This window comes from Sminthopsis crassicaudata, chromosome 6 (genome assembly GCF_048593235.1).
Source record: "Sminthopsis crassicaudata isolate SCR6 chromosome 6, ASM4859323v1, whole genome shotgun sequence".
NCBI classification, from domain to species: Eukaryota; Metazoa; Chordata; class Mammalia; order Dasyuromorphia; family Dasyuridae; genus Sminthopsis; species Sminthopsis crassicaudata.
In genome coordinates this window covers 241,405,442-241,430,398 of record NC_133622.1, presented here as the reverse complement: position 1 = coordinate 241,430,398, position 24,957 = coordinate 241,405,442, and the positions used below count along the sequence as shown (strand labels likewise).

Below are 24,957 nucleotides of genomic sequence, written 5' to 3'. Positions count from 1 at the left end.
CAAATCCAGCTTCTTTGCCTTGAGGGAAATATCTGCATCTAGGTAATATATAAATATTAATACATATTTATGAAATGTAGTAACAAGAGTCTTTAGGGATGAATAACTACTAAAGGAAAGAGAAAGGAAGAAAGAAAATATGAAGGAAAGAAAGAAAGGAAAAAGGAGTGAAGGTAAGAATGAAGAAGAAAGGAAGGAAGAAAGGAAAAGGAAGAAAGAAAAGAAGGAAGGAAAGATAGGAAAAAGACGTTCTTAGTACAGTGGAACATATACATTTCAAGTCTGCATCATAAGCAGATCAAATATCATTAACATAATTTATATATTAGAACTTAGAATATAATTGAAGGAAAGTCTTAGGATATGAGTAAAGATTTCTAGAATTCAGAGGGAAATTGTATCATATCTACATATATGATATGTATATATCCTTGTGATATAAGAAATCCTGACATAAAGAAAAATTTGAATGGATCTTGTAGATTATTTAGTCCATTTAACTTTTAAACTATTGGAGAATATAAATCCAATTTTCATGAAAAGCAATAAACATTATAAGCAATTATAGGTAGGGCTAAATATAAGATAAAACAAGTGTTATATATGATAATAACAATTTTATACTTTTCAAATAAATTTATCTATATTATGATTTGACAGAAAGATATCAAGACAGATATAATTGTTCATATTTTAAAGGCGAAAAATAATAATCATATAATTTGAGTCATATTTCACATCATGCAATATATTTTTTTTAACAGAGTAAGGACTAAAATTCAAGACTCATCATTAAAGCCAGTAATCTTTATACCCCAAGACACCGTCCATTCTATTTTCCAGTTCCATAGGGAAATTGAGTATATGAAGTTAGAAGAAAGTTCTTGATTATGAACCATTGGTTGGAATAAAGGAAAAATCAAAATTTATCTTGGATTACTATACCAAACAATTTGAGTGGAGAAGAAGTAAGTAAGGAGCAATATAACAAATGTGAAATTTTATTTCTAATTTGAACTATAAAATTTTTTAAATCAATATTTCATTGTTTGCTTGTATCATCTACTTTTGCTATATTCAAGGCCTCCCAAGCTCTCTTGATACCCTCTGTCTTCCCAACACATAATTTAATGGAAATTCACCTGCACCTTTTATCAATAGGCTTTGTCTGAGCTAATTTGTTTTTACTTACTCCCAGAACTTACTTAGTAAATGTCTGCTCCTCTGAAAGTTCCCCTTTTCACTTTTTTCAAGGGGAAAGCAAACAAGTTAATTATCTTAAATTTCAAGGTTATCAAGAACATGGCTTCTTGTTGAACTGAGCAGGGATAGGGAGGAATGTCAAATATTGGTAGCATAAGTTCTAACCATGAAATTCAGTATTTAATTTTTCCATCTTTGTGACTGTGGGTAAATCTCAAACTTTGTAATATTATAATATGAGCAGATTTCACTAGTAACCTGGAAGACTTCTTCCAAATCTTTTATTTGATCATATAAACTTAGTGACCTATGAAATCATTCAAGTTTAATTTCAGACGTCAAACTGTATAAAAGTTTATTTTGAATCAGCAAATATTCTTCATACCTCTGAGACTGTAAAAATAAACAATCTTTTTCACTATGATGTTGAAAAAATGAATTGATTAGTGATGACAAATTATGTGCAAGATAAAGATAACACTTTCAAAGAGGTTAGAACTTATTTGTATAAACATATAACATTTTAAAAAATAAACTTTAGAAGCCATTATACAATAAACACTACATTGTAGTACATGTTAAGTGTTGCAGGGATTCTGAGAATATAATTTTAATTGACTTCATATGGTAAGAGAAAGCTTCACAAAGAGAGGGGGCCAATAACTGGGGTTGATCTGGAGAGCCAAATTTCAGGCAGGATCAAATCAGTTGGAAAAACTATTATGGATTCAGAATAGCAGAATTAAAAATATAATGACAGAAAATGGTATGATTAAATAATGACTTATGGTTTGGGAAATACAAATTTTGCTGTTTTTATTTGTTGATTTGTTTTATATCTATTTGTGTTTATATTTATATTTTGTATATTGTATTTTGATTGATACTATCAAACACTAAGCATTTATTAAGCCATTGCTATGCTATTCAATATGCTATTCAATTCTATAACTGATCATATGTATTAAATCACCTCTCTCTCTCTCTTTATATATATATATATATATATATATATATATATATATATATATATATATATATATATATATATACACATATATACATACATGTGTGTATAAATGTATGAATATATGTATATTTTATGTATGTGCTTATATAGATATAGATAGCTATCTTTCTATACAGATAAATAGATAGACAGATATGAATAGAAGCTTACATTCTAATTAAAGAGAGTTAGAGTTGTGCTTGGTTAATTTTTACCTATTTGAATCTCAGATATCTTCCTTGAATTCATCAGGGATTCAGCTACATGGTGTGTAAAATATTTTCTGTCATTAGTAGTGAACCTCATACCCTACAAAGATGATATAAGTATTATAGAAGGAATATATTTAACATATTGTTTTCTATGTTAGAATTCCTGGTTTGTTTTCACTGAAGTTATCGCAATATAAATGTACCAGAATTATGCAATACTAGAAACATTGAGCTAGAGGGGACCAGAATGTCACATATGTAAAGGACATTAGGAAAAAAATTTGGCTTTTTAATGAATAAGGCATACTGGGATAGATAGATAGATAGATATATAGAATGTGAGAACAATAAGTTATTTCCACCACAGGATTTTTATAAATCAATTTATTTTCCAGAAATGAAAAATTATTTTCTTCTCAAATGAATTATATTAGAAGTATGTTGTAACAAATATGGATAATTAAAGATATTGCCTCCTTTTTTTCTACATGTGTGCATGCAGATAGAGGTAGATATGATGGGTATGGGTATGGGTAGATAGATAGAACTTTCAAATAACTTAGACTCTAGTAAGTGGCCCAATATACATACATAGGACAAGTACACACTATATACACATCCACCCGTAATATGCCTATTTAAGTGTGTGTATACACACATATACATGTAATTATACATACATACATATATATAAAGTATGTATGTGTGTAACACATATATATCATGATTGTTTCAGTCTTGCTGTCATTAAATGAAAACCTATGCATATCAACATGTACATATATACATATATATATATATATATGAAATATAGATGTGTATGTTATGTGTACAATTGTATACACAAGCATATGCACTTATATATCTACATCTTATTTTATATTTAATTTATGTTATAAATTCATTCCATCTCTGTCAAGAAACAGACAACATGCTTCTTAATTGGTTCTGTGAAATCATAATTGATGATTTGTTGATCAGAAGACCATAATTGTTAACACAGGAAGAGTTGTGCCACTTTTATCATAGGCCATGATTGCTATTCGTTATATTATTCCAACATTCTTGTTGAATTATATATAACAGCGGTCTAAGAAAAATGGCTATCATGTCCCTTAATATTTGGCAATCTATCGCAGAGTAGCATAAACTAACTTTGTAAATTGAATAAAAATATGGAGAGTAGTAAATCTATGAAATTGAAGAAGCCTTTTTAGTTAATTGTTAAATATGATGTTGATATTATAATTGCAAGAATAACAGCAGTGAGGAAGTTCATGATGATGTTCTTGTTCTCATTTCATTTAATGGAATTAAGATGTAGAGATCCCATGGACCAATTTACTGATTTTCAGTTTGTCATGGTTTCTGTTATTCTTGTCATATGTATCCAATCTTCTTATCCTAGGTAAGACTTAGATTTTAATAATGAGAAAAAGTTACTATCCCATTATGACTTAGAAAGAAATCTGGGAACTTGTGCATAGATGAATTCAATTACTGTTTTGGCACTTCATGAATAGGTCCTTTATCATTATTATTATGCTTATTATTAATATTGAATAAAAAATTGGAAACTTAATATTTCTATATTGTTTATTTAAAGGAGTCAGATATTTAGAATATTAAAGAACTAAAGAGAACTATAATTTAATCTAAATTCATTAATTACACAGGACAAAAGTGAGATCCAGTGTAAGGACCTGACTGATACACCATTGAGTCATTACTTTTTCATTTAGAACCTGCAGAATAAATGGCAGGAGAAAACCACACTGATATAAAGGAATTCATTCTTCTGGGATTTTCTGATGTTCCAAATCTCCGAGGCCTCTTATTTGGAATTTTTGTTATAATCTATCTGAGCATATTGAAAGGAAATGGACTTATCATTATAATAACCAAGTCTGACTCTGCTCTCCAAACACCCATGTATTTTTTCCTTGGGAATTTTTCCTTTTTGGAAATCTGTTACACTTCAGTGACTCTCCCTAGAATGCTGGTAAACCTTTGGACACAAAGAGGAAATATTTCTCTTTCAACCTGTGCTATACAACTTGGCTTCTTTCTGATTCTTGGAGGTACTGAGTGCTTTCTCCTGGCAGTGATGGCTTATGACCGTTATGTGGCCATTTGTAGACCTCTATATTATCCTTTAATCATGAATTACAAAATGTGTGTCCAGTTGGTGATTGGCTCCTGGATAAGTGCAAGTCTAGTCCAAGCAGGGCTGACATATGAAATTTTCTCTCTTCCCTTCTGTGGTTCTAATAAGCTCAATCATGTTTTCTGTGATGCTCCTCCCTTAGTAAAATTAACATGTGGGGACAGTTTATTTAATGAATTTCCAGTTTATGCTAATGCTGTGCTCTTTGGAATGTTTCCATTTCTATTGATATTTGTGTCCTATATTAAAATAATCAAAACTATCATGAAGCTTCCATCAGCTACAGGGAGATCCAAAGCCTTCTCTACATGTTCCTCCCACCTTATTGTGGTGGGCTTATTTTTTGGGTCTGCTATCATTACATATTTGCTCCCCAAATCTAGAGAATCAGGAGGGACAGAAAAAGTGCTTTCTCTTTTCTATACAACGGTAACTCCACTGTTTAATCCCCTAATATATAGTCTGAGGAACAAGGATGTCATTATGGCAATAAATAAATTAGTATCTAAGTGTATTGGATTATTCCGCAAGTAACAAATCTTGACAGTCATGAATTCTGCCATTTTAATACAGGGTTCCTATAAGAATCTTTTTTCTATCAAGAGTCCCATCTACCTAAGAATAGGTAATGAAATAATAGAAAATTATTGATAATATTATCATAATTACATCAGCATGTTGAGAGAACAATAAATATTATACAGAATTGAATAATATATGCATGCATTTATGTATATGTTAACATATATACTTAAAGAATTGCAAGTGTACATCTGTATATTATAAAGTTAGAACTCCCTGTCATACACACCTACACACAGAATTAAGTGACACAGTGAATAGTGTTGTGATTTCTGAAATAAGAAAGCTTAGACCTTAGGTCTGGATTTAAATGTTAATTAATTAAATAGCATTAATTGTGTGGGCAAATCACTTAATTTGTGCTTCATTTGTAAAATGAGGACAGTTATAGATTCTCATGAGGATTAAATGAAATAATATTGGGTAATTTTAGAACCGTGTGTAATATATAGTAGACTATTTATATATTCATTTTCTCTCCTCTCTTTCTCTAGCGTACTTATATAGATATCAAAAGAGGGAAAAAATGAAAGAAACCGTGTGTGTGTGTGTGTGTGTGTGTGTGTGTGTGTGTGCATGTAATTTAGTTTTTAGGCCAAGTAATAAAGTAACACTGTGTTTTTCTCCTACTTTGTATTTTACAAAATATAGTTTGACAAATATTATCATTATTGAACTTTATATCATTTTCTCAAATAGTCAATATATTGTTTCCACTTCACCAGTAGACTAACACAGAAAATTGTGCATTTGCATCTTGATCCAAATCACAGAGATAATTGTGGTGAAAAGAGGGAAGAACACAGATCTAGTCCAATATTCTTTCTAAAAGATAATATTAAGATCTTCTTTATAAGTATGCAAACAGATTTGGAGGTAGAACAATTTGATTAAAGACAGAAAAGAGGAAGCTAGGTGGTGCCATGCCTAAAGTACTGGTCCTAGAGTCAGGAGGATCTGAGTTTAAATTTCACCTCAGAAACTTGACACTTACTAGCTATGTGACTTTAAGCAAGTCAATTAACCCCAAATACCTCACCTAAATGAACAAATAATAAAATAAAGATGTAGAGGAATTAGAGATAAGCTACAGGGGAGAAGGTAATCAGTAATGATGCAAAATGTCATTGAAATGTTTTTGTTTTTACATTCATATATGTATTTTCTCCTCCCTCACTCTTCTTTTGCCCTCACCCTCTGTCTCTCTTGTGTTTAAATTAAGAATCAGAAAAAAATAATCACTGAAGAGGGTGGTATATATTGAAATTTCTAAACATCTTACTGCTTAGAGCAGAAAAAAAATTCTTTTTACCAGGTATAATTTTTAATGAAAAATTGAATAGTATGGCTTCAATCTCTTCATTTAATTTTCTTTCCTATATATTCATTCTTTATCTCTCTTAAGGACTCCTCTATTTTATAAGAACCTGTTTGACTGCTGTTATATTCTGGTTCTCAAGTTATCATTCTGGTTAGTGTTCTGAATTGTTTTTTTAAAGTGTAATAACAACAATAACAACAACTAACTAATTCAATCCCTAACACTAACTTCCTACTTTCCCCCCATTTTCTCAGTATAAAATTCTTGAATATTTTCAATAATATAGAGGAATTGAAAAAAGATTCACATTTAAGTTACTTCTGACTATTTATTCTTTTACTTTTCCCAAAGGAAATTAAAAGAAACAAAATTGTTTTAGCAAATGAATTATTAATAAAATCTTGCTTTTAAAAAGGGGAATATATGTTTATGAAATAACACATAGTACATATTATATATAAATTTTAGAGCTATTCTGAATTGGTCAAAGGGTTTCATAGAAGGAGAAATGTAAATAGTCTTGAACGAATGGGGAAGTCACATAAAATTGAATTCTTTTAAATTATTTTAAGATTCAGAAAATAATTTATAATATATGGATGCATAAGTTAAGGTTGTAATGGAGAAATAAAGTTATTACTTTTCATTTTATTTCCTATAAAAACATATGGAAGATAATGTCCTCTACTCAAAGCCACAAAGGTAATTTAAGAACTTATCACTTCTTTACATACTTACAAAGATATCTAAATTACTATTCCCAGTTATTTTTTCTTGCAATTTGCAGGAAAATATTTATTGAAAATAACTTCTATAATTTTAATCATTTACTTATTTATTTAACAGCTTGTCCAATGATAATCCATTTTCCTAATAAGATCTTGTAAGATCACAAAGCACTTGATGTTTTTTTCTCAATTGTGTAGTTTAAAATGTTATTTATTCACTTTACTTTGTATAAAAAATGGAATATGTATTAAAATAATTGTATTTATTAATTATGCCATCAATTTATCAATTTATGAAAAATTCTGTTAAATAGGCTATTATTATTTATTCAAATGAAATAATTAAAAATAAAAAGAATGATAAAATTATTTAAAATGATTAAATATAACAAGTAAAATAGATAAATAATAGCTCTGTTATAAGAAAATCTAACAATTATTATGGTAGAAGGATAATAGTCTCACTGTTCTTTTCTGAATAAAATGGAAAACAATGAGGATATGATGGTTCTTGATTTATACAGTTAATGATATTCACAGCATCTTCATTTTATAACAGTTGCAAGTTGCTTTGGTACACTTTTTGGTGCTACATGTCTGTTCATGATACAATATATTCATATTGCTGTTGTGGTTTTTAAAATAAACAATATGCAAAAGATTGTCATCAATTCTTCATTCACACAAATGCATGAAATATGATTATTTTTTCCCTTAAAGTTAAATTCAAAATATCACCCACATTTGTGTATGATATAAATTGATGTAAAACAATATATTGTTTCTGAAATAGCTTGGTGGCCTAGTAGGTAGAGCACCAGGGCTGGATTCAGGAAGACCTATATTCAAATCTATATTGAGACATGTACTAATTATGTGACTTTAGGCAAGTCACTTTTTCTTCATTTAGCTATTTATTCTGCTGCAAGATGGAGAAAATAAGAGCACCTAACTTTCAATTTTTATTTCATTTTTTTTGTGAGACTCAAATGGACAATAATTGTAATATACTTCGCATAATGGTTGGCATAGAAAGCTCTTTCCTTCTACTTTAAAGCCTATCAGAAATATCCTACAAGATATCTCATTCTCTCATGAACAAATCTCTTTTACGTGTACTAAGGAACAAAAATGAAGAAAATTTATGATGGAAAGAAAGAGAGAGAGAGAAAGAGAGAGAGTGTGTGTGTGTGTGTGTGTGTGTGTCTGTGTGTGTCTGTGTGTGTGTGTCTGTGTGTGTGTGAGAGAGAGAGAGAGAGAGAGAGAGAGAGAGAGAGAGAGAGAGAGAGAGATTGATTTACTTTAACAATTTGATCATTTAATTGTTATTTTAATCCTAAAACTATTTGTTTTCTTGATCCCATGGCCAAGATGCAATTATACATATATATTTTGGAGAAAGAGTAAATTTTTTCTCCTTAAAAACAACTCTTTTTCTGTTTTTTTTTTTTTTTTTTTTTTTAATCCTATTGAAAGTATCATCTTGATTCAAGTCCTCCAGGTTGCTTATCACATGCTACCTTATTCTTTCCCTAGGGACTGTATTTATCTGTCAAATTTTATTTATTCTACTTTTATAGCATCTCTCCAACTCATTTCATATTTTTTATTCACAGTATTTTAGCTTATTTGTAGTCCCATAAGAACTTTTATGGATTACTAAAAAAGTCTACTAATTTGATTTCTTGCTTCTTGTCACTACTTCCCCAAGCCAGCCTCTACATAACTGTCACATAATCTTCATAAATGCATACATAATCATGGAATCACTCAATTTAGCAGCATTTAATCATTCTCTATTACTTCTGTGATCAAATAAAAATTCCTCATTAAAATCTTTATTTGGTAGTTGTTTTTTTTTTTTTTTTTTTAGAGCTTTTTTAAATTTTCAAAATATATGAATGGATAGTTTTTCAACATAACCCTGTGTTCCAATTTCCTCCCTTTCTCCCCACTCCCTCACCTAAATATCAAGTAATCCAATATATGTTAAACATGATAAAATATATGTTGTCTAATATGTGCATGCATATTTATAAAATTATTTTGCTGCATAAGAAAAATCAAATCAAAAAGTGAAAAAAAAAAGAAAAAAATGCAAGCAATCAACAATAAAAAGTGTGACAATATTTTATTGTGATCCACACTCAGTTCCTACAGTCTTCTTTCTAGGTATAGATGGCTCTCTTCATCACAAGGTCATTGGAATTTGTCTGAATTGTGCCACATCCATCAAAATTGATTTTGGTACATTCTTGCTGTTGCCATGTACCATGATCTCCTGGTTTTATTCACTTCACTTGGCATCAGTTCAAGTCTCTTCAAGATCAATGTAAGTCTCTCTGGCCTCTCTGAAATCATCCTGCTGATCCTTTCTTATGGAACAATAATATTCCACAACATTCATATACCATAACATATTTAGTGACTCTCCAACTGCTGGGCATCCACTCAGTTTCCAGTTTCTAGCCACTAGAAAAAAGGGGTAATGCAAACACTTTTATACATGTGGGTGCTTTTTCCTCCTTTATGGTATCTTTGGGATACAAGCCCAGTAGAAATACTGCAGGATTAAATGATATGCACAATTAGATAGCCCTTTGGGCATAGTTCCAAATTTCTCTCCAGAATGGTAAGATCAGTTCACAACTCCACCAACAATACATTAGTGAAACAGTTTTCCTACACCACCTCCAACATTCGTCATTGTCCTTTTCTGTCATCTTATCTAATCTGAGAGCTGTGTTGTGATACCTCAGATTTGTCTTGATTTATAATTTCTCAGAGGGGCACAGCCAAGATGACGGAGAAGGCACACATGACTTTATAAGATCCTCTCATACCCTCATGATGAATTATTAAGTTCAGTCTCAAAAATAGTACTTGACTGGGAAAATTACACACATTAGAAGTACAACAATTTACCAGCCAAAGATAATCTGGAAGTTCATCAGAAAAGGATTGTCTCGAGGGGCAAGAAAAGACCAACCCAGGCAGGGATAGAACTAGAGGCTAGCATATTGAATAAACCCAGCTGAAGGTGGCCTCTGTGGTCAGAAAATCTACAGAGATGACTCTACCATAGGCTGACTGCTCTGCTCTGCTTGCAAAACAGCAGAACAGCAGATAAATTAAAGCCAAAGGTAGATGATACTCTAAAAAACGCCAGAACCTAACAAGATCTGGCTACATCCACCCACAACTGGGAAATGACTCAGCACGGACCACAGCACAGCTGTACAACTCCATATGACAGAGAGCCAGAGCAGCCACAAATCTATACATCAGGGGGCACAGCCCGGGGCAGCCTCTAATCTGAACAGTGGGGGGCTTGGGCTGGGGCAATATAACTTCTGTAGAGCAATTGTGCTTCCCTGGGCAGAGACACTTCTGGACCCTCTGGGCTATTCCCTGGTCAGCAGCTAATACCCACAGCCCCATGGTGGGCTTTGGCTTGGGGCAGTGACTCTTTTGCTGCTCAGTCTCTAGTCCCATGGCAATCACTAATCTGCACAGAGAGATTCTTCACTGGGCACTTCTGCAGCTTGCCCTTGCTAATCAGGTCTGAATCACTTCAGGGGGAACTTTTTCCCAGAGCACTCCCATACCTTCCTGATCTTTGCAGCTGGTTTGCAGGACAGCCACTGTCCATACACCTATCTCTGTTCTGCAGAGGAAGCTGGTAACCTCCTTGCACTGAAGGCAGACCCTACAGGCTTTAAAAAGTGAGTAAAAAAAATCAAAAGGATTATTGATAGCTTCTATACAGAAAGAGACCAGGTTTTCGATTCTGAGGAGACTAATAGCAAACAGACTTCAGACAATATCCCAAAGGAGAATGTTACCTGGCCCCCATCACATTTTCTCCTAGAAAAGTATATTAACAATCTTTAAAAAGAGGTAGAAGAAAAATGGGGAAAGGGAAGAAAACCTATGCAAGAGAGTAACAACTTCCTGAAGTGTGAATTGGAAAAGATAAGAATTTCCAGGAAGTACAGGGAATCAGAATTTGTGAATTGGAAAAGATAAAGAAATCCCAGGAAAGTAGGATTTGTGAATTGGAAAAAGAAAATAATTCACTAAAAATAGTGAAATAGAAAAAATTCCATAGAGCAAAACAAGTCATTTAAAAACTCAATTGGACATATACAAAAATAAGGTTAAAAAGCTAATGAAGAAAATAACTCATTAAAAATCAGAACTGAATAAATAGAAATGAAATTTCATTGAGACATCAAGAATCAGTCAAGCAAAAAATGAAAAATTAGAAAAAATCCTTAAATATATAGTTAGAAAAACAACAGATCTGGAAAATAGATCTAGAAGAGATAATCTGAGGATTATTGGACTTCCTGAAATTTATGATGAAAAAAAAGAGCCTGGATACTATTTTAGAGGAAATCATCAAGAACTGCCCAGATATAATAGACTCAGAAGTTAAAATAAGCATTGAAAGAGTTCATTGAACACCTTCTGGAAATAAAAACTCTAAAATAAAAACTCCAAGGAATATTGTGGTCAAATTTCAGAACTATCAGATTAAGGAAAAATTATTACAAGCAGCCAGGAAAAAACAATTCAAATATCAATATGCCACAATAAGGATCACTCAATATCTGGCTGCATCCACTTTAAAGGATCAAAGGGCCTGGAATCTGATATGCCAAAAGGCAAAAGAACTTGGAATGCAGCCAAGAATAAACTATCCAGCTAAGCTGAGCATTTTCTTCCATGTAAGAATATGGACATTCAATGAAACAGATGAATTCCATTTGTCCTAAGGAAAAAAAAAAAAAAAAAAAAGATCTAAACAAAAATTTGATCTCCAACCAGAGGACATAAGAGAAGCAGAAAAAGGTAAAAGAAACTATTGAGAACTGTATTTCTGTTGTGGGTATACATAAAGACCACATATATAATCTGATTTTAATGATATAACATTAAAAAAAGGAAGTAGAAATGGAAAGGGATATTGTCAGAAAAAGGGAAAAGGGGAGAAAAAAAAAAGGGAAACTACATCCCAAGAAGAGGCAAAGGAAACCTTTCATATCTGTGGGAACTTAGAGAGGGAGAGGAATATTGTGTGAATCTTACTCTCATCAAAGTTGGCTCAAAGAGAAAATAATTGACATTTATTTTACAGAGAATCTTCTCTCACCTCATTAAAAAATGAGAGAGGAAAAGGGAAAAGGAAAAGAGTTATAAGAGAAGAGTACAAGAAAGGGGAAGGGATTCAAAGGGAGGAGAGAAGGATCATAAAGAAGGAGAGCTACGTGATGCAACTGGGGCCCATCAGTTTAATACTGGGAAAAGGGGTAACGGGGAGCAAAAAAATGAAAAGTCTAATCTGGAGATAATAATATGGCAGGAAATACATAATTAGTAATTTTAACCGTAAATGTGAATGGGATAAACTCTCCCACAAAGTGGAGGCTGATAGCAGACTGGATCGAAAGTCTAGACCCCTACAATATATTTTTTATAAGAAACACATTTAAAGCAGGGAGTTCCATACAGAGTAAAGGTAAAAGGCTGAAGCAAGATATTTTATGCTTCAGGTGAAGTAAAAAAAAAAAAAAAAAAAAAAGCAGGAGTAGCCATCCTTATCTCAGATCAAGCAAAAGTAAAAATTGATCTAACTAAAAGAGATAAGGAAGGAAATCTATATCTTGCTAAAGGGTAGCATAGACAATGAAGCAATATCAAAACTAAACATATATGCACCAAGTGGCATAGCATCTAACTTCCTAAAGGAGAAGTTAAAGAGTTCTAAGAAGAAATAGACAATAAAACTATAATAGTGGGAGATCTCAACCTTGCACTCTCAGAATTAGATAAATCAAACCACAAAACAAATAAGGAAGAAATTAAAGAGGTATTATGCCCAAAAAGTTATCAAACTGTGTATATCCTTTGATCCAGCAATGTTATTACTGGGCTTATAAGAAGGGAAAGGGACCTGTATGTGCAAGAATGTTTGTGGCAGCCCTCTTTGTAGTTTCTAGAAATTGGAAACTGAGTGGATGCCCATCAATTGGAGAATCGCTGAATAAATTGTAGTATATGAATATTATGGAATATTATTATTTTGTAAGAAATGACCAGTAGGATGATTTCAGAAAAGCCTGGAGAGACTTACATGAACTGATGCTAAGTGAACTGTGCAGGACTAGGAGATCATTATATACTTCAACAACAATACTATATGGTGATCAATTCTGATGGACATGGCCCTCTTCAACAATGATATGAACCAAATCAGTTCCAATAGAGAAGTAATGAATCGAACCAGCTACACCCAGTGAAAGAACTCTGGGAGATGACTATGAACCACTACATAGAATTCCCAATCCCTCTATTTTTGTCCACTTGCATTTTAGATTTCCTTCACAGGCTAATTATACAATATTTCAAAGTCTGATTCTTTTTTGTACAGCAAAATAACTGTTTGGATATATATACATATATTGTATTTAATTTATACTTTAACATATTTAACATGTATTGGTAAACCTGCCATCTTGTTGAAGGGGTGTGGGGAAGGAGAGGACAAGTTGGAACAAAAGGTTTTGCAATTGTCAATGCTGAAAAATTACCCATGGATATATCTGGTAAATAAAAAGCAATAATTAAAAAAAGGTAAAAAATATAATTTCTCTGATCAATAGTGATTTACAGCACCCTTTCATATGACTACAAATAGCTTTAATTTCTTCACCTTAAAATTGTCTATTCATATGTTTTAACCATTTATAATATGTTTCCATTATGATTATAGAGTATACAAAGATAGAGTGTACTCTACTCTTTGGATTTTTTTTTTCATTATTTTACACAGTTACAAAAAAAATCAATGAATAGGCAAAGTGGAAAGATTAGAGCTTTAAATAAAATTTAATCAATGCAGACGAAATACTGGAAATATAGCATTTTCCTTAAACACCTATAATTAAACAATGATATTCAAAGGAAACAAACAATTGGAACTTCTATAAGATTAAGGCCAATCCCAAATTAAACAGGATATAAAAAGATGTGAAGAAAATTATTTAAAGAATAGAAATACAATAAGAAAAAAGCTAATGAAATCTCTTTCTCTTTATGCTTGCCCAAATATTAAAGATTATATAGCATGTAGAAATTCAAAGTTAGAGATGCTTAACGAAGGCAAATTCTTTGATATAGGTGTGAAATCATTCATCCCTTCTGTAAAACCTTTTTAAATAATGCAGTGAGGATCTTAATTGCTCATATACTTTGAGCAAGTTATTCCATTAATGCCACTTAAATGTACACAAAATGTAAATGTCAGGAAAATATCCCACAACAATACATATATATTATTATTGTTGTGATGGTAGTAGTGGTTAAAACATTTTTATTCTTATTTTTGTTCCACATTAATTATTTTTAAATCAACGTTATCCTTTTAGCTTGTTCATATTCTTGGAACTTCCATTCAAAATCTTCTTTGTGTCTCATGGCTATTGGTCCTCTGGATAATATTATACATTATCAAAACCTTTATCTGCTACTTCACTTTTCTCATAATGTTTCTCAATAAGAACTATACTTATGAGATATTTTACTTTTACCATCTGAACTTTTCAGGGGACAGGAAGTATAACTATCATTAGCCTTGTATTACTCTCTTCTACCTATGATAGCACTTTTCAGTATTCACAGAGGTAGTAATCAGTAGAGATACATGTGGGAACTAAAGTCTCTTAATTCTATTCCCAGAGCTTTAACAACATCAGCAGTAAATCCCAGGACTCTAAATGACTACATAATGTAATGATCTTTGACTTTAAAATTTACTTTTGGAAACAAACAGTTCTCTCATTAAAAATGAAAAGTAGACTAGAAAAAAGCTGTTCTTTCTTATCAGAATAGGCCAGGAATAATTTCTGTTGAATAACAGTGGATTTGAAAAGAATCATCACTACAGATAGAAGTTGACATTATTACCAGTGTCAGATTATAGCTCAGATATTATTATTATAAATGAATATACCTATTCACTTTGATTTTGTGTTTCAACAATCTTGACAAAAGATATGCAATTAATTTATTTCCTCCCACCTGAGAAACGTAAGTATGAAATATTTTACTTTTACAATCTGAACCTTTCTGGCATCAAGATTTTTTTTTTTTTTTGAGATCCAAGTGATATCTCAGATCTTTGATATTTCTTAAATTCTATGATTCAAGGATTAAAAATTTAGAAAACAAAAGAGAAATACTCACATAGCATCAATTTAAATCTATTTTATATTTAAAATAATACAAAAACAAAAACACTTTTTTGAACAAGTGGCTCTTGTAGATTTCAAAATTGAATCACTATCATATACACTGACATATCTATAAAACTCTGAAAAGTGGAATGTTTTTTTATACACATCTTGAATTATTGTATTGACAATCCTATTGATTAAAGTTCATAATTAATTACTGAGATTTTTAAAAAAAATTAATACTAAATTAAAATGTTTAAATGCAAAATCAATGAAGTAAATAAAAAGAAATAAGTATTTTGTAAGGCAAATTTAGCTATACTTCTTTCATTTTATAACTGTCTATGGATAAGACCATATTTACAATTGTTTTCAGTTTGATTTTAATGATTCTTCTAATATAATTAAATTCTAAGAGACCAAATACTTAAATTTATTAAACTAAAAATTATGTCCTATGTGCCTATTTCTATGTGTTTTTGCTAAGTCTACATTGAATCTCAAAAACCATAAATCAGAAAGAATAAGGCTTACTTATTGAATGAATCTCACAACCTATTTCTTTTTCATCCTGATTTTTCTGCCAGCATGCAGTATTTTTATCTATCTAAACATAAAATATCAAAATTATATGAGAATTGAAAGATTATTTGCTCCAATGAGCTATTGTTAGTAAATATAGAAACTGATCTAAATTTCAGAACCTGGAGTGGCTGAGATTAAAAAAAAAAAAAAAAAAAAAAAAAAAAAAAAAAAAAAAAAAACCAAGCATATATTGGATAAAAATGAATATAGAGCTTTATACTTATTTTTTTTTTTGAAAATATACTTGTTTATTTGACCTGAAATCACCAGGTTAGAGATTTCCTCGGGCCCCTCCCCCCATATTTCACAAACAAACAAATAACTAAATAAATGAGCAAGCAAGCAAGCAAATAAATAAATCTAGATTTCATAGTTAGAGACAGCATTAGAACTCAGAACTCCTGATTCTCTGGTCAGCAAGTTAGCTATACACCCACAATACAGTATGCATTGTATATATAGAGGTTTTGGGGTATAGATCCTTGGTGAGCATAATGAAAGAACTTCTGTAAAAAGAGTCACTAAAGTAGAATCATGCTGAAGAGATATTATGTTTTGGCCTTGCTTGAATTTGGCTTGCAGGGAAGTACCTAGCAGATGGAATTAGCAGGAGTCTATATGTGTTTTAGTTATATTTCCTTAGCACTAATTCATTTTCTTATTATGAGCATATAGAGTGCTTCATAGGAACTACAAGAAAGGCTCATTCCCTTGTCTCTTCAGTTGAACCATGGACCATTCACTATAATTAGAAAGGAGTTGAGACACAATGGTCCATTTCTTTTTAATCCTAGTATCAGCTTTTCACATATGTAGGAAATCTTAGACTTGGAATCTAAAGACTTGGAATCTTAGACTTGGAATCTAAATCTGAGACTTGGAAGCTAAATGACTTGTCCTTAGTTATTTAGATATAGTGAATCACAAAGACCAGATTTATATCTATTTGTCCTTAGGGAAAATTCAACAAGCATTCACTTCACCATTCTGACCAGTGTCTCTCAAATTTTATTGTGAGGACAATAATATAATATATTAATAAATTATATAATTTATAATATAGCAATAAATAATATAGCTTTTGCACATCAGGAAATTGAGGTATAGAAAGGGCATTTACCTGGATCAAATGACTAGCAATTTGTGCAAACAACACTCTATTCAACATCATATACATATTATGAGTTCCATAAGTAGTTAAAGATCAGGATCAGGATCAGTTGGCCAAGGATTTAACTCAATAATGAGTACATTGTATTTATAAGGCTGGAGGGGATTAAGGACACCCATGATAATAAACATAGAAAGGAATATAGGAAAGAATGTTAGGTGAGCAGAAAAATTGACTTCATCCAATGTCACTCAATCTGTTTGTTCTTCAGTATATTTAGGGCACTGTCCTGGGAATATTTTTTTTTGAAAAAAAAAAAAAAGTTGATTCAAAGCTGATTGTATAATATATATGTAATGTATGTATTATATATAATGTAATATAATAATATAATATATAATATTTTATATGTAATACAATAATATAATATATAATAGTAAATTATAGATAATAGTATGTGTATAGTATGTACGATAATGTAATGCATAATAGTGAATTATTGTGACCATGATTTTTTATTTTAATTAAAAATGTATGTGGAAATGTAAGCTAATACTTAATTTCATTTGAAAGTTTTTTGGGAAAGCTCTACTAAATAGTATAGAGATCAGACATACTTTATACAATTAATTAAAATTTTTCCCTAGTTGTATATGTTATAGAGAGTTTTTTTTTTTTTTTTCTCCCTCATAACTTGGTAGTCATTAGTCTTATTCATGGTCAACTTTGATGTTACTATAATCTCAGAAATGCTATTTGAAGGGGAAATGGTGTTATTGTAATTTCAGGAATACTGTATCCTGGCTCTAAGTTGTCATCTTGATCACTTAGATCATGTTAAGTATAAAATTTTTAATTCCAAGATGTCTGGCTTAGGGAATATTGTTTCTTACCTTTTGGATAATTTTTAGGTTACAATTTTATGTCGGGATATTGATGTCAAAAAAGAATAACAGTTTATGATCATGATGCTATTCATCTGAATATGGCTAAAAATCATTTTTACCTCTATAAACATACTGTTCTCTACTACTTTGTTAACTTCACTTTTGGTACTTAGCCAAACAGTTAATGGTATAATTATAAAATCCTTGCTTCTTGATATGGAGATGGTCTAAGCCTACATTTTTTTTAGATCTTGCAAAACTTGCCTAGAATTTTAATATATTTTAGGGATTAAACTTTCAAAAAGTTATTAAAGTTATTGAAAAGTTACTCCTAAATAATAATTATTGGTGTTATTAACACTGTTAGATAGATAACATATAAGAAAAAATGTTTGCTATAGCAATTAGAAAACTGGATCTTTTTTTTCTGTTACATATTGATATTATGATACCTAAATAATCATTAAACTCTTTGAGTATAATTTATAGAGAATGTGCTAATGATATGTTTCTATGTCATTTCACTAAAATGAATAGTAGATATTTGATAAATCGTTGTTCAGCTATTAAGTTAAAAGAAGTTTATATAGAGAGGATGCTAGAGATAAGAGGGAAGAAAGAGACCAACTAATTTCTTTTTTCATTTAAAGGAAAGGAACTAAGGAACAGCTTAAGAAACATACATCAGAATCCAAAATTCATTGTTCCCCAAGATGGCAGGCATAGTCAACATGGCACTAACAAATGCCAGTGCTGTGGTTGAATTCATTCTTCTGGGATTTGGTGACCTTCCCAACTATCAAGGATTGCTGTTTGGTATTTTCTTGCTCATCTATATGAGTATTCTGGTGGGAAATGGCCTCATCATTTTAATTACTATGGTAAATTCCACTCTCCAAACACCTATGTATTATTTTCTTAGACACTTTTCCTTCCTGGAAATCTGTTACACATCAGTGATCTTTCCCAGGATGTTCAAAAACCTTTTGACACAAAAGAGAAATATTTCTTTTCTTGCCTGTGCTATGCAACTTTTTTTCTTTCTTATTTTGGGAGGCAATGAGTGCATTCTCTTGGCTGTGATGGCTTATGATCGTTATGTAGCGATATGCAATCCTTTAAATTATCCTCTAATCATGAACCAAAAATTTTGTGTCTGTTTGGTGACTGGCTCCTGGATCAGTGCAATTCCTATTCCAATAGGACAAACATACAATATTTTCTCTCTTCCCTTCTGTAGTTCTAAATCTCTCAATCATGGTTTTTGTGATATCCCTCCATTGCTAAAGCTTGCCTGTGGGGACACCAAAATGAATGAATTATATGCTTATGTTGGTACTTCCTTGTCAGCTATTGTACCACTTCTAATAATACTTCTATCCTACATCAAAATCATTGCCACAATCCAGAAGCTTCCATCAGGCATAGGGAGACATAAAGCCTTTTCCACTTGTTCATCTCACCTAATAGTAGTAAGCCTATTTTTTGGGTCAGGTATCATTTCATATCTTTTACCAAATTCCATAAAACCAGCAGGAGTAGACAAGATTCTTTCTCTTATGTACTCCATTGTGACTCCAATACTGAATCCCCTGATATACAGTTTAAGAAATAAAGATGTTATTATGGCATTGAAGAAACTCCAAACTAGGTAACTTAGATTATGAAACATAAAGATGAATTGACTGGGGATCATTTCATCAATACCTATCTCAAAGTTGTGATAGGATTTTACTCTCAAGTTTCCATTCCTGATTTTGAAAGCTTTGTTATCCCTAAGGGAAAAAAATGTCTCATCTCTATTATTTAACTTTTTTTTTTCTTATCACAGATTGAATTTGTCATTTTCTGCATCATCAAAATCATATTTAGTATATCTACATTTGTCTTCTCTTAAAATGCATCTTCTAGATTGAAGTAAAAATTTACTTAGAGGTGACACAGAGAAAACACAGAGAAAAATTTGACGTCATCTAATAATTCTCCTTAAAAAAATAGACGCATAATGTTTTTCAATTCTATTGCTAAAACTAAGCTAAGAATTTGATTAATTTATGATCTTAAATTGAACATATTTTATCATATTCCTTTAAGTTGGAGATATTATATAAGTAAATTAATTATTAAATGTTTTCTTTTCCTATGTGTGTGTTTTAGAAAAAAAAATGGAAAGACAGAGACAGAGACATACAGAAAACATCTGACTGTTTAGATGTATGTAGTCATTTGTAATTATTTTAATCAAAATTAGTGAAATTGAATATTTAAATCAGTTATTTAAATCAGTTATTCTATAATCATCAAATATAATTATTTTCATGATTTATTTTGAAGAAGAGATTGGTTTTGGCTTCCCCCAAAATGTCTTCCAAACATTTTCCTAACCCTATTGAAGGTTATTTGCATATATGAAGGTTTACAATTCAAAGGCCTTAATTATTACACTCTTAATCCCCTATTAACAAAGTCAATTTCTGAGTTTTGTAGCTTCTACTTCCACACTATCTCTCCTCTCAATTATTCTCCATTCACTGCCTTTATTTTAGGCACTCCTTTTTAATATATTTTTTAAAATTTTTATCTTTTTCAAATTTTATTGAAGCTTTTTATTTACAAAACATGCACAGTTAAATTTTCAACACTGACCCCTTGTAAAACCTTCTATTTTAAATTTTCCTCTTCTTCCCCCAATTCTCTCCCCTAGATGGCAGGTAGTCCAATATATGTTAAATATTTATGTGTATCCAATATGTGTATACATAGTTATATAGTTATTTTGCTGCACAAGAAAAATTGGATTGAGAAGGAAAAAAAAAAAAAAACTTAGAAAACAAAAAGAAAGCAAAAAACAACTGAAAATGTGAAAATGCTATGTTGTGGTCCACACTCAGTTTTCATAGTTCTCTCTCTGCATGTAGATGGTTCTCTTCATCACTGACCAAATAGAATTGGTTTGCATCATCTCATTGTTGAAGTGAGCCACATCCATCAGAATTAATTATCATAGTCTTCTTGTTGCCACATAGTGATCTCCTAGTTCTGCTCATTTCACGTGGCATCAGTTCATGTAAATCTCTACAGGCTCTCTGAAATCACCTTGCTGGTCGTTTCTTACAGAACAATAATATTCCATAACATTCATATATGATAATTTATTCCGCCATTCTCCAATTGATGTGTACCCATTCAGTTTCCAGTTTCTTGCCACTACAAAAAGGGCTACTATAAACATTTTTGCACATGTGAGTCCCTTTCCCTCTTTTAAGATCTCTTTGGGATATAAGCACAGTAGAAACACTACTGGGTCAAAGGGTATGAATAGTTTGATAACTTTTTGACCATAATTTTAAATTGCTCTCCAGAATGGTTGGATCCACCAACAATGCATTAGTGTCCCAGTTTTCTCAATCCCCTCCAACATTCATCATTACCTTTTCCTGTCATCTTAGCCAATCTGAGAGGTGTGTAGTCTTATCTCAGAATTGTCTCAATTTGCATTTCTCTGCTCAATAGTGATTTACTCCTTTCTAATATTAACAAAATAACCTTCTAACTTGATTATCATATGGAAGCTGGGTTGTATAATGGATAGAATGTTAGATTTGAGGTCAGGAAGATTTACCTTTTAAAGTTTAAATATGGCCCAAGATGCTTATTAGCTACTTGTAGCTATGGGTAAGCTACTTAAGCCTGTTTGCCTCATTTTCTCATCTGTAAAATGAATTATAGAATAGGACAACAAACCATTCCAATATCTTTGCCAAGAAAACCTGAAATAAGGCTTTGAAAAATCAAATATGAGCAAAATGACTTGGTGATAACAAAATGTTCTCCAGTCTGTCTTCCAAAATGCATGCTTTAAATATTGCTTAAAACAGATATGGCCCTGTAATTATCCTATTTAGAAACCCTCAGTAGTTCCCTATTACTTCTAGGATAAAACAAAAAAAAATTCTAAGTGAAAGCTTTCAATAAATATGATAATGATAAAAGAAAGGCAAAAGATAATTCATACATAACATTTATAAGGAATGTACAAAGTTAGAAGGCTATGTTGTGTTATTTTGTTTTCCTTTAATATCTTACTCTGTTTAAAGGAAGATTAAATGGGTAGACAAGGAGAAAATATTAGTTTTGGAAAAAAACCATAAAGGATAGCAAACTAGAATGCATTATTACTCAAAAAAAGACATTATGTTTTAAAAATACACTATGATGGCTAAAATAAATGGAAGAACTGACATACTGATATGCATAAGATAAACCTCAAAAAAAGACAAAAGACAAAGAAATATCAATACAAAGCTTTATAAGACCATTAATCAGATATATAAAAATCAGAAGAGTATAGAATCCTATTCTTACTGTTAACCAAAAGTATCATTCTTACTGTTAACCAAAATACCAAAGATGATAGAAAATATAACAATTTGATATTAGAATTAATGACAAAAAATTAAAAGACATTATGAAGAATCATTTAGAAAAATGAAGCTAAGTATTCATTATGTAAGCACTTGGCTTAAATACTTGGAAGAAATTATTCTTCAAGCTTTAAGTAACAGTTAAAAAGTATCAAAACAAACATGGAAAATAGTCTTGTTTTTATTTAAATATACATACATATAGATATATATGTGTATATATATCTATATGTATGTATATGTGTGCATATACATATATGTGTGTGTAAGTATGTATATGTGTATTTATCTCCTCATTCAATTGCATATGATAATGATTAATCCATCATTTCTAACTTGTTTGGTTTTATATCCTGTTTACAAATTCCTTTTCAGTCTGGGGATGATATTAGTTTTTCTTAAGATCACTGTTTAAGATGTTTGGAGCTTAAAGAGTGCAGAATTAGGAGAAAGAATAACTCCTTTTGTTCCTATATTCTAAGACCAAGGAGAAGAACTTTTAAAATAGATTGCGATTGTATTCTAAAATGATGACACCTAATAGAGAAGATAGCATTTTCTCTCACTTTACCCTTATTCTTATGAAAAATTTCATTATTTTTTTTTCCATTAGAAGCAATTGTATGTCTCAAGTTTAGTAAATTTACTTAACTACATGTAATCAGGAATATTTAAGAACATAATTGAATTTTCTCAATGTAATTTTTTATGTCTTCATCCTTCAAATTATTCTTGTTTTATATATACATAATATAAAATTATATTTGAATTTATCTTAATAATAAATATATCATTAATTTATTGTTAACATTTATATATTCAACTTTTGAGTTCTCAATTACCTTGCTCTTTCCAAGCATTTATTTTCTTTACACTGGAAAATTAAGAAATGTGATATCGATTATACCAATGAAATCACACAAACACATATTTCCATATTAAATCATGTTGCAAACGGAATATAAGACAAATAAAGTAAAGAAAAAAAATGTTTTAATATTTACCCAAATTTCATCAGTTATATCATTGGAAATGGATAATATTTTTCATTGTGAGTTCTTTGTAATTGTATTGGATGGTTGTCTTAATTAGAAGAAAGTATCATCCTTACAATATTGCTCTTACTGTGGATAATGTTCTCCTGATTCTGATCATTTGTGCATCAATTCCTATACGTCTTCCTGGATTTTCATGAATCTATCCCCTTTGTTATTTTTAGCACATAATTGTATTGCATCACAAACATATACCATTACTTGTTCAGTCATTCTCTAATTGTTGGGCATCCTTTCAATTTTCCATTCTTTGCCACCACAAACAGAACTGCTATAAATATTTTTTACACATAAGACCTTTTTTCCCTTTTTCTTAGATCTATTTGGGACTATATTTCTGGTAGTTGTCATATTGGATCTCAGACTTTATAGCCTATTGAGCATAGTTTCAAATTGTTCTCCAGAATGATTGGACCAGTTCACAACTTCATCAACAATGTACTACTGTCTCAATTTTTCCTCATCACCCTGTCATTTGTCATTTTTTCCTATCATGTTTATCAATCTGATAGTTTTGGAGTTAACTCAGTGTTCTTTTTATTTTCACTTTTCTAATTAATAGTGATTTAGATTATTTTTGATGTGACTATAAAAAGCTTTGATTTCTTCTCAAAATTATCTGTTTATATCCTTTGACCCTTTTTTATTTGAGGAATGGTTATTATTTTTATATGTTTGTGTTATTTCCCAGGACATTTGAGAAATGAGATTTTTCTCATAAAAACTTGCTATTTGTACCCTTCAAACATGCTTTACTCTTAATCTTTACTCTATTTTGGTTGTGAACTTTAGTTTCATGCAATCAAAATTATCTATTTTATTTCTTGTGATCCTTTGTGATTTTAGTTTGGTCAAAAATGTGTGGTTTATTTTAAAGAAAAAAAATTAAATTATTTTAGTTTTCCATATCATTTTACCTAAAATTCTTACTAATTGGATCTTAATGTCATACAACATAAATTAAATATGAAATTAATACCAAATTATTTATAGTGCCAATATTTGTGAAATGAAAGATTTGGGGAGAAAGCAACTACACTTTCATTTGATTGTCTATTATAGAGCAAAAATAAAAAAGAAATAAAAACAAAGTACAGGAAGATTTGTATGAAGTATTACAGAGTAAAGTATTAAGAACAAAGAAAATAATACATATAACTTTCACCAAACAAATGGAAAAATCATAAAATATATATAACAATTTACAATTCTCCTAGAATGTCTCTTGCTACTCTTTGGGCATTGGCATGTAGATTGCAATAAGGATCGTACCCATGATTTCATTGTTAGAAGGAATTTCTGCATAATGATACTTATTCAGGAAAAGAATATCTATAATTTAGAATCTTAAACAATTGTCTATAGTACTGAAAGGTAAGAACAGTTTCCATGATCTCATAGCCAAAATGTGTCAGAGTTGGTGTTTGGTCAAC

At 30.6% G+C, this 24,957-nt stretch overlaps 2 protein-coding genes across 2 annotated transcripts; both read left to right on the top strand.

Moving 5' to 3' along the window:
• Window positions 1-4,180: 4,180 nt before the first annotated feature.
• LOC141547495 (olfactory receptor 10AG1-like) lies at window positions 4,181-5,125 on the top strand. The gene has a single exon (XM_074275895.1). The coding sequence runs from the start codon at window positions 4,181-4,183 to the stop codon at window positions 5,123-5,125; it is 945 nt and encodes a 314-aa protein (XP_074131996.1).
• Window positions 5,126-18,758: 13,633 nt separating this feature from the next.
• On the top strand, window positions 18,759-19,700 carry LOC141547710 (olfactory receptor 10AG1-like). Its single transcript, XM_074276190.1, has one exon. It carries the CDS (start codon window positions 18,759-18,761, stop codon window positions 19,698-19,700), a length of 942 nt encoding a protein of 313 aa, XP_074132291.1.
• The last annotated feature ends 5,257 nt before the right edge of the window (window positions 19,701-24,957 follow it).

What these genes read in the sequence shown, in the direction of transcription:
- LOC141547710 (XM_074276190.1), top strand. Translation starts at nt 18,759, where the DNA reads ATGGCAGGCATAGTCAACATGGCACTAACAAATGCCAGTGCTGTGGTT.
- LOC141547495 (XM_074275895.1), top strand. Translation starts at nt 4,181, where the DNA reads ATGGCAGGAGAAAACCACACTGATATAAAGGAATTCATTCTTCTGGGA.